Source organism: Chenopodium quinoa, unplaced genomic scaffold, assembly GCF_001683475.1.
Source record: "Chenopodium quinoa cultivar QQ74 unplaced genomic scaffold, ASM168347v1, whole genome shotgun sequence".
Taxonomy (NCBI): Eukaryota; Viridiplantae; Streptophyta; class Magnoliopsida; order Caryophyllales; family Amaranthaceae; genus Chenopodium; species Chenopodium quinoa.
Window position 1 is genome coordinate 511813 of NW_018745260.1, and position 11887 is coordinate 523699.

Below are 11887 nucleotides of genomic sequence, written 5' to 3' on the forward strand. Positions count from 1 at the left end.
TATTGACATCATTCTCCATTCCCTTCACAAAGGCTATGACCAGTTCAAGATGAACTACAACATTCATAGCATGGAGAAAACCCTCACCGAGCATCATGGGATTTTGAAGCAAGCTGAGCAGACGCTAAAGGATGAGGGAAGTCATGATATGCTAATGATTAAGAAGGGCAAGCCATTCAAAAGGGCGGGCAAAAAGAAGAAGGGCTTCAAGGGGAAAGGAAAGAAGAACTTTCCGCCTAAGCGGAAAGCTACCAAAGACAACAAGGAGAAAAAGGTAACATCTTCTAAGTCTGATTCCGAATGCTTCTATTGTAAGAAGAAGGGACATTGGAAGAGAGACTGCCTCAAATTCAAGGAAGATAAGAGGAACAGAACTGTTGCTTCTACATCAGGTATTTACGTTATAGAATTTAACTTCACGCTCGGCTTCATGGGTATTAAATAACGGATGTGGCTCACACCTTTGTTCCGATTCACAGGCACTAAGGAACACTAGGAGGCTAGCGAAGGGAGAGATCGAGCTTCGGGTAGGAAATGGAGCAACGATTGGTGCTATATCCGTAGGATCTCTTAGTTTGTCTTTGCCCATGGGGCTAGTTTTGGAACTTGACAATGTTTATTGTGTTCCCAACATTACCAAAAACATCATTTCAATTTCGGCGTTGGACGCCAAAGGTTTTGAATTTCAAGTTAAGGACCAATCATGTTCATTTTATCTCGATAATGTTTTATATAGTACGGCACATTCAGAAAATGGTCTTTATTTGTTATCTCTAGACAAAGAAATTTATAACGTTAATAATCCTGCAAAGAAAGCTAAGACTACACCGTCTAGAAAAACTTACTTGTGGCATTGTCGTCTTGGCCACATTAACATCAAACGCATCAAGAAGCTTCTTCAAGAAGGTATTCTTGACTCATTTGATTTAGAATCCTTTGAGAATTGCGAAGGATGTTTATTAGGCAAGATGATAAAGCAACCATTCTCCAAGTTGGGAGAAAGGGCCGGTGACTTGTTGGGACTAATACACACCGATGTATGTGGGCCAATGAGTACACCCGCAAGGAGTGGTTATCGGTATTTCATAACCTTCACGGACGACTATAGTAGATATGGTTATGTCTATCTAATGTCGCACAAATCAGAATCGTTTGATAAATTCAAGGAATTTCAGAACGAAGTTGAAAACCAACTCGGCAAGAAAATCAAAGCGCTTCGATCGAATCGAGGTGGCGAATATTTGAGCCAAGAATTTGATGACCATCTGAAAGAACATGGAATACTTTCAGAGTTGACACCTCCAGGAACTCCTAAATGGAATGGAGTATCTGAAAGGAGGAATCGAACCCTGTTAGACATGGTCCGATCGACTATCAGTCTTAGTGAACTTTCAATCTCTTTCTGGGGACTTGCACTTTTAACTACGGCACTTACACTGAATCGTGCTCCGTCAAAGGCAGTGGAAAAGACTCCATATGAATTATGGACAAATAAACCTCCAAGGTTGTCTTTTCTCAAGATTTGGGGATGCGAAGCATATGTCAAGAAACTCATTTCTGACAAACTTCATCCGAAATCTAAGAAGGTTTACTTTGTGGGTTATCCAAAAGAAACCAAAGGGTATTACTTCTACAACAAATCCGAGAACAAAGTGTTTGTTGCTCGTGATGGTGTCTTTTTAGAGAAGGAGCATCTCTCCAAAATGACAAGTGGGAGGAAAATCGAACTCGGCGAAGTTCTAGAGGACAAGCAACAAGGACAAGTTGACAATCAAAGTGCTCACGAAGCATCTGTTGACATTGGTCAAAGTCAAAATATGCAAAGTCAAACTGACAATGCAAATGCTCATTCCATTACCCTATGTAGGTCAACTCGGCCAAGATCTTAACCTGACAGATATCTGGGTGTTGTATTAACCGAATATCAGGACATCCTAGTAGTGGATGGAGATGAGCCGACAACCTACAAGCAAGAGCCCCGACTCTGCAAAATGGCAAGAGGCCATGAAATCCGAAATGGACTCTATGTTTGAAAATCAAGTATGGGACTTGGTTGATTTACCCGTAGGTTACACACCTATCGGATGTAAATGGATTTTCAAGATGAAAACCGACAAAGATGGAAATGTATTCATTTACAAAGCAAGGCTGGTAGCAAAAGGTTACAGGAAAATTCACGACGTTGATTATGATGAAACCTTTTCTCCAGTAGTTATGCTTAAGTCCGTTTGAATTTTTTTAGCGATTGCTGCATATTACAATTATAAAATATGGCAGATGGACGTCAAAACCGCCTTCCTCAATGGAATTTTGGAAGAAACTGTGTACATGACACAACCTGAAGGTTTTGTTGACCAGAACAATGCTAAGAAGGTATGCAAGCTTAAGAACTCCATTTATGGATTAAAGCAAGCAATCAGAAGTTGGCATTTGCGATTTGATGAAGACATTAGTAAGCTTTGTTTTATATGTCGATGACATTTTGCTCATTGGAAATAGCATTCCATTGTTAGAGTTTGTAAAGTCTTGGCTCGGGAAATGTTTTTCAATGAAAGACTTGGGAAAGGCTTAGTACATACTAGGCATCAATATCTATAGGGATAGATCAAAGAGGATGATAGGAATGAGTGAAAGTACTTACATCAATAACCTTAAGCAAGAAGCAGTGTCTAAAGACACCTGATGAGCGAGAAAGGATGAGTCATATTCCATATGCTTCGCTTATTGGATCGAAAATGTATGCCATGATATGTACTAGGCCGGATGTATCGTATGCCTTGAGTGCTACGAGCCGATACCAATCAGACCCAGGAGAGGCACATTGGACTGCGGCCAAGAATATTCTGAAGTACCTGAAAAGGAACAAGGATAAATTCCTGGTCTATGGCTGTAAAGATGAATTGGTTTGAGGGATATACCGACGCAAGCTTCCAGACAGACAGAGACGACTCCAAGTCATAATCCGGATACATATTTTGTCTCAATGGAGGAGCGTTTAGTTAGAAGAGTGCAAAGCAAAGCACAACTACTGATTCTACAATTGAAGCCGAGTACTTGGCAGCGTATGAGGCAGCCAAGGAGGCAGTTTGGATTTGCATGTTTATTGATGAACTTGGTGTTGTACCCTCCATCAAGGGTCCAATAGACCTCCATTGTGACAACAATGGAGCTATTGCTCAGGCTAGAGAACCACGAGAACATCAGAAGGTCAAACATGTCAAGAGGCAATTTCACATGATTCGAGAATGGAAGACAGAGGGTGAAATCAGAATTTGAAAAGTGGGAACGGATGACAATGTAGCCGATCCACTTACTAAAACCTTGTCTCAAGTGAAGCACAACAAACACATTGAGGCAATGGGAATCAAGCATGTCGCGAACTGGCTTTGATTTCCATATTATAGTGTTTTAATTAAATTTTGGACAATGTTAATGTAAAGCACTATGATGAACCATTCAGGTTTTGGAGTAATTAAAATTTTTCATGCAATTTAATTTACTCCGTCTTTATTTAATTGTGGTTTAGAATTAAATAATGAGTCCATTCGATTTTAATAAATATTCAAAATAGTGTATCAAGTCAATGGCTTGGATAAAGAAACACCTATTAAGTGAACATTGAATATTTTATTCGAAAATTATCCCTAATCAAGATCATATTTTTTGTGGACGATTAATAACCATTAGAGATTAGTGTGTAGTATGATTTATAGCACCGTTTCTTGTGCTATGAGGATATAAATCATTTTCACAGGTATTGGTTTAGAACCATACTGGATCGACCTATGAGAATACTTTAAGAGATTTAAAATCATCATAAGTATTTTTCTCATTATTACTATCGAAACTCTTTTCCTTGACCATGAGTAGTGGGAGGTCTCTTGTTTGAGTAATAGTCCGCTTTGGTATCCGCCAAACGCATGCCGTAACTGGGGATTATAACGACAGATATCGGGCGACTAAGTCCTCTTATTAAGAGAAGCTACATTACAAGACTGGAAATGTCCCCCTACTAACAATAGGGAACATGTCTTGTTGTTTACAAGGCCTCTCGAAGAGCGAGACTGTGAAAATGCATGGCCGTGCTCAGATGGATTTTAGAAATCATCTTCTTATTGACAGTCAAACTCGGATTTCGAGAAACACTTCTGGACGTAAAAGAGATGACGAGTAATCTTACTCTGTAGTTCATGAAGAGACATGAAGAGACATATGAAAGGGGCTATACACTAAATACACACTTGTACGGAAGCACAAGTGGGAGATTGAAAGGAATGGTGTCCTTCGAACAAGTGTATTATTCTTATAGCGGGTTCAGAATTATTAAAAAGCTAATATATTCAGTAAGGTCAAGTGATCGGAATGCTTGGGTGGAGGCCGCTTCCGATCAGTAATATTAATATAATTAATATTATAGCTTAATCTTGACTGAAGCCTTCGGGTCACACCCAAGAAAAATATACGAACCGACTCGACGAATTAATTCGGAAGAAATTAATTCGTCGCCCGAGTGTTAAATATTTAGACGTCGGTAATTCGAGCTTGGACGTCGAAACCGATCGTCGAAAGTCGAGTCAAAAATAATAAAAAGACGAGACGCTCAAAATACTAATAAATCGACCATATTCCAAAAATACCCCTAGCATCGGAGTTCCCCGAGCATCCGAATGATAGGGGCAAAAATGTCCAAGCATAGATAGCTAGCAAGCGCACCAAGACGAGCCTAGCATGGCTGGCTAGGTGCGTGCTAGCGCACCGTGCTAGCAGCCACGCGCAGCAGCAGCTAGCAGCCGCGTGCACGTGGTGCGTGCAGCAGCTAGCTGCCGCAAGCTAGGCGTGCTAGCAGCGCACGCACTAGTAGCCACGCTCAGCAGCAAGCCCGCACCAAGTGTGTGGCTTGCGCGCACAACAGCAGCCTGCATCTTGGTGCGGGGCTGGGCTCGTGGCTGGGCCATAGGGCCGGTCACTATGGGGAAGCTTGAGAAATATGGGAGCAAGTGGGTAAGGACATGTGGCACAAGGAGAGTATTGAGTGGGGAGCAAGTATGGTCCCCTACTCTCCATGTGGTCCTCACTAACCCATTTCACATGGTAATGCCACTTGTAGATTTATTATTAGTTTGCAATTTTAATTTAGCTTTAGCTTTAAATTAATTTGTGGAATTTCATGATCCCACATTGATGGGATAGAAATTCCCACTCATACTTTCCTCTATAAATACCAACCTTGGGATTTGGAGTAAAGTGCTTGAGTGGGAGTTAGAAAGAGCATTCCATATTTTGGAAAAACTCTTAAACTCCATTAACACTTTGGTTTTGGAGTAAAGTGCTTGAGTGGGAGTTAGAAAGATCATTCCATATTTTGGAAAAACTCTTAAACTCCATGAACACTTGGGTTTTGGTTGGACCTTGCTAACTCCAAGGTAGCGGACCTAAAAAGTCGTGTTCGTCCTTTGTGGGTGGATACCATTGGAGGCACGACATTTGCGGTGCTCAAGGCTTTCAAGTAAGAGCCCGTTTTGAGAGGGCGAAGCTCGCTTCAAGGGTATGATTCTTTTTTCAGTTTCTTGTGTTTATTTATTTATGATTTATGGTTTTATTAATTACGAGTGGTTCCTTGGGCCGGGGGTTTTTCCGCGGTGAGTCAGACTCACCAAACCCCAACAAAAGAAACAAAGAAAAAAACAAAAAATATAAAATTCCAGCAATTCAAAAAAGGAGCATGCTCAAATTTAAATGTTTTAGACTTTTATAGAGTTAATTACTAATAACAATCAACATTTTTTGTTGTTTTAGTAATTCATTCAAAAATTCAAGGTGTTTTAATTATATGTATTTCCAAAGTTAACTTAATTTTAAACATTTTTTCAAAAAAAAAAGGCTTGATTCAAAAAGAAACTAAGAGATGCCCCTTAAAAAAGATAATTCAAGAAAATTACAGCAATTAGCAATGGAGCGAGAAAGACCGAATAAGAAAAAACATTTAAGGAAAATAGGGCAACTAACTTAGTTAGAAAACTAAAGAATATATTTAGTTATTGAATTTAAACATGAACTTTATTTTAAAGGTTATGACTATCAATTATTAAATGGATATCTTCGATTCTATGGGTATTTCGCAAGTTTGATGCATTGCCACCAATTCCAATCAATTACATTTTCAAAACCACAAGTAATCCTCACTGAAACTCATGTAGAAAACTCAAACAACACTATCAACAAATAAAGAACACAAAAAATGTATCTTGTTAGAACACTAACCTTATTTTTCTTTCTCGTCAGATAATTTTAGAAGTATCTTTTTATAACACTAATTTTACCATCAAAAAAACACTTCCACTAATTTACATAATTATAGGATTCTTTCAACAACATTTTAGAATTTACAAAGCCCTTTATAAATATCTCTTTTTTTAATGATTTTTTTTATAATTTTCAAATCTCTAAGAAGAAAGAACAAGAACAAGTCATCTAGATACATTCTTGTAAAAGTTGTCAATACCTTCACCTAAGTCCCTCCTATCAATTTTGCCTCATTTGCGCTACTAAACAAATAGAAAAAGATGCCCTACCAATCAACTTATAACTCAATTTATCAGCAAATAATTATTTAACTAATTTGATATCTAAACCTTGAATTATAACATAAATCAACCACGTAAATTCAAAACAAAGTTAACAATCATTCTACTTAGCACAAATCAAACTGATGCAATGAATTTATACACATTATAAAAACAAATAAACAATTTAACTAATTCAATATCAAAATAATTTATACTAACATAAATAAAAAGAATAAAATAAAATCAAAGATGAGCAATCAAACAATTATATTTTGAAAAAAAGGTAAAGATCGCACATTTAAACAAAGCCTTACAAAAAAACACTTCGAAAATGGAGTTGTTCCAACACAGATAGAACAAAAGGATGAGAGAAAACCCAAATGAAATTTCTTAAAAAGAAAAAAAGGATACAAGATGAAAAAAAATACAAACTGAGATTTCATAAGGCTTATTTAAAATAATGTTGCATGAGTACAAAAGAAGCCCAAATTCATAAGACTTATTTAAAATTAAAAGAAAGAATTTTTTTTAAAAATGACCCAAACAATAATATTAGGACTTATAAGTTTACATAGACTTTTATATTTAAATGACTCACTAAAAATTTATAACTTTTATCATCTTCTTTTAAAAAAATTAGGCAAATTCTAGGTGTTAATATGGTAACCGTATTTACAATGAAAATATGACCTGATCGTATCTCAATATACAATACATATTATTTTTGTGTTTAAAGGGAAAAAAACCCACACTAAATTCTCGAATTATAATTACAACAAAGAAGTCGTTATATTCCAACACAACATTACGATCGACAAGATATAACCTCCGAAATTTTCCATTTTGTACTATCGCGCGCCTTTATAAACATACTTATACAAATACTATTGCGTATATTTTACTATCAATTTATAATTCTTTGTTTAGTTAAATTAAATAACATGAAATATTAAGCTTTAAGCTTATTTTAAGGCATGTGTTCTTTGGGAGGGTTAGATATTTGTTTGTTTGTTTGTTTTTTGAGAATACCCTTGCATGCAGTCTTTCTTTTACCCTATTCTTGCTCCAGAGTTTAGTTCTACCAATATCTTTCTCTTTCCTCTGAACCGAATTTTCAGTCTCCATGGAAGCAGCTCTTAAGCTTGTTCTTTCATTAAATTAAAGCTGCTTCTGAGGTCAGAATTTTTCGTTAGCCTAAACTATATTATTCAAAATCATAAGCCTTAATATTATTGTTCCACCTCTTTTAGGCCATTTAGTTTTGATGACATTCTTGTAAGTTAATAATAACTTTAAAAGAAATAGTGAATTCCCGAATTTTCCATTGTTTTTTTTTGCAACAAATTGCCTTTACTTTCGACAAATCTAATACAGTCTCGTCATGTAGATTCATAATTATTGGAACAATGAAATTTAAATCATAGATAGTTTCCGAAATAGAGTAATTTAAATGCTTGCCTATGCATGTACAGTTTTTTCAGTTATTTATTGTTAGCTTAGCTAAAGTTTAAAACTAACAACATACACCAAAACATGATATTTTTACAAAAGGCACATTACAATAACTTACTAAGTTCAAATCTTAGCATTCTAATTTGCATAGTAATGAAGATATACTTACATTGTTTAATAGTACACATGGCACAAAATAAACTTACTCGCATTTCTTAATTCATAATAATTTAAATAAATTTAATAGTAATATTATAGTATAACTTTAATAGTAATATTATAGTATAACTTTTTAAATTTAATAGTAAAATTATAGTATAACTTTTGTATACCATATATATTTAAGACTTGTTCTCTACTAACTGTATTTGTAATTTGTTATAAAAAAAAAATTAAAATAGTGGTGGCATACACCCGGAAACTTGCAGCATTATCTTCTTGTGATTTCGACTCATCAAATCTCTAAATTGGTGGTGCAAATATGCTATTAAATCATCAATCATCAATCAATCATTAATTCATAATCATTCAAGATGAAAAATAAATAAATATAGTTGGCTAATAATAATTTAAATATTCATATTCTACGATTTGATTTGGTAGACAAACCAACTAAGATTTACAACTTAATTCATCTAGCCCTTTACTATTTCCTAGCCCTTTTCTTATACTTCTTCAAAACCTCATCCAATTCGTTCTTTTCCTTTTCTATATCCTATTTCAACCGTTGAAGTTGAATAGCACCTTCAGCCGCTGTTTTCTCTACTCGATCTAAAAACCTCACAAATTTAGGAACCACATGAGGTGCTTGTGCAACAGCTTCTTACACACTTTTTGATGCATTTCTCAAAATTGCATAAAGTTCAGCCGTTCTTTTTTCAATCTGCATCTTCAGTGAATGCGCTCCGGCTCTAATGACCTCCAAGATACGGCCATGCACATCACAAAAATCCTCATACTTAGCAATAGCATCATCAAGCTCCTTTGAATCTCACATCCGTATATGATTTTTTGGACAAAAATAAATAAATAAATGCTTGAAAATAATTTCTACGTAAAGATCTCTTTGCAAACAATAATCACCTTCAAATATCAGAATGCACAAAATATCACTTCTAGACTTTCTAAGTCAAACACTACCTTAGGATACCGGTTCCCACTAAAATCTCATACATTTTAGCACCAGGGAATGTCCTAAACAATCCTCTGTAGACCACCATCATCATTAATAGGCCAATGATTCCCTCTATATGCATAAGTAAAGATAGGATTAACTATAACTACCCCTTTTTTCTATATTTCATCCTCAAAGTCTATTATTAAATCCATGATATTACAATGATCAACATCCACTTCAGTATCAACTTTATGCATAAAAAATCATCATAAACTCAAGAACAACACAATTTTAAACCTAGGTAAAACATTTAAAAGTATGGTAACATGCATCACACAAACAATATATAATCGAATTATATATGTGAAAAAAATTCAAATGTTAGCATCCACAAAACATAAAGTGCAACTAACTCAAGCGTAATTAAACCAAAATCGAATAACATTACATCATAATTCCCTTTTTGAACTCATAATTGAACCCCCCAAAAGAAAAGCATTCATTACCACAAAACATAAGAATTTATACCAAATAATTCACAAAATCAAGATCGAAGTTGATTACTAACCTTAATCCGCAATTTGTCAAAGTGATTCACCACAAATTTTGCTTCAATTAGGGCTTCTTGCGAGCTTCACAACAGGGGAGAGAGTTGGAAGTTGAACGATCAAAATTTTTTCCCTTTTTTTTGGCTATAAATGATGTGATTCTTTTGTAAGGAGAGTTTTCTAATTTTACTTACCCTATTGAAAGAACTTTAAACATCTAATTTGATGTCATAAATATTTCTACTCCATATAAGTACATAAGTATAAAGTTAATTACAAGATGTTTTAATTACATATATTCCCAAGGTTAAGTTAATTAAAAACATTTTTTCAAGAAAAAGTCTTGATTCCAAAAAAAAAAACTAAAACTAATTCTAAACATGCTTAATTAAAGTCATATATCAACTCTATTAATGTTTGATAATAGAGAATAACAACTTATGGAATTACTTTGTATAATTTTAATATCGATTTAACGAACAAATGTTCCTAAAACTAAGTGAATATAAAGCAAAACAAGTTTCATAAGAATTTTTGTTAATTTAAAGGACTTGTTATGTTAATTGAGTGACAATCATTTCATAAATGTTAAAATTAAAATCCGACTTATTGAAACTGAAAAATTAGCCAAATCAAATGATATTATACTATTGTTTGATTGTGTAGAGTAAACACTTACCAGTTATATTTTAAATATTAAAATTGATATATATGAATTAAGAATTGTAAAAACTCTTATTCTAATTCTCAGACACTACACTTGAAAAAAGGAAAATGGTGGAAATTTAAAGGTTCAATTTCAACAAATGCATAAGTGTAGAAATTAAAATTTGTAATTTGGAAGTCATAAAGTCTCTATTCTTTCAATTTTTTTTCATTATTGGTATTTAGTGTACTCTTAATTATTATCAAAATGTGGGATTGTTTGATTGACTAAATCCCCCTACTTTTCTTCTTATTCTATGAATTTAGACCATACTTACAATTTTCTTCTCGTAATTCCCTGATTCATGCTCTAAAACCCTTTGATTTCCCTTAGATTTTGTTATTTAGGTATATTTTCAGTGCCCTATTTATACTTTGACATAATGTATCAACATAAAACAAACTAATATATACTCTTAATTTGTTAATTGTGGTACATCTTTTTCATGGTTCATAAATTGTACCCTTATCTTCTACTCTTTCTTTCATCTTTTTTTTTCTACTTTGCTTTTTTTAAAAAAAATCAAAAAAATTTCATTTCTGTATAATAATGGCTAGCACTGGTAGCTCCGCCACTCCTGGAAGCGTATTTGCACCACCAATTGGGAGATTTGATGAGTTAAAATCACAAGAAGATAATGGCGCAAGTTTCCGGGTGTATGCTACCGCTATGTCGAACAAGATGAACAATCACTTGGAATTTCTGGAACAAGGAATTTCAAGGGTGATGAAAAATAAAAAAGAAAAGGAAGAAACTACTAAGAAAAAAAAGCAACAGGTTGTAAGGGATGGCTGTGGTGAATGGCCAGTTATGATTGTTGAATCTAACAGTGATGAAGTTCAGAGCAAATACAATGAAGGAAGTAAAGCTGAAAAGAAAAGGGAGGATACTAAACAAAAAATTGAAGATCTGAAAGATGGTGCAGAGGAAAAGGATGAGCCAACAGAAAAAAAAAAGGAAAATATTAAAGAAAAATTTGTTAGAGGTGCTTTAGAATAGTAGCTTAATTTTTTTAAAAAAAAATTAGGGAAAAAGTATTGTGTAATTATCTAAATAATCAAAATATATATGTCTTATTTTGAAATGATAATGTTAATTTCTATTTACTACAACTTGGATGCCCTAAAGTTTGGTAAAATTTAAAACTGATATACATATATTAATAATTATAAAAACTCATATTTAACTTATTAAATTATACTTATATAATATTAAATTTCTAAAAAACAGATTAATTCAGCTCAACTATACATAAATTAAAAACATTTTACCTTAATTTCCCGATGTGTGTGAAAGTAAGGTCTACCCTTCTTCATCCGTTGAAAATTAGTTATTACACAATACTAGATACAATACCAAATTGTAAATTAGAATCCCTCATTTTTCATAAATGCAATGCTAAATTTACACAATACTAAATTATGTTCTAAATTATAAATTAAAATCATTTATTTTTTACAAATACAATTCTAAATTTACATTAAAACTAAGAAATACG

At 33.8% G+C, this 11887-nt stretch overlaps 1 protein-coding gene across 1 annotated transcript; it reads left to right on the plus strand.

Moving 5' to 3' along the window:
• Positions 1 to 10938: 10938 nt before the first annotated feature.
• Positions 10939 to 11388, plus strand: LOC110711340. The gene has a single exon (XM_021889718.1). It carries the CDS (start codon positions 10939 to 10941, stop codon positions 11386 to 11388), a length of 450 nt encoding a protein of 149 aa, XP_021745410.1.
• The last annotated feature ends 499 nt before the right edge of the window (positions 11389 to 11887 follow it).

Coding starts and splice junctions, on each gene's coding strand:
- LOC110711340 (XM_021889718.1), top strand. CDS start 10,939: ATGGCTAGCACTGGTAGCTCCGCCACTCCTGGAAGCGTATTTGCACCA.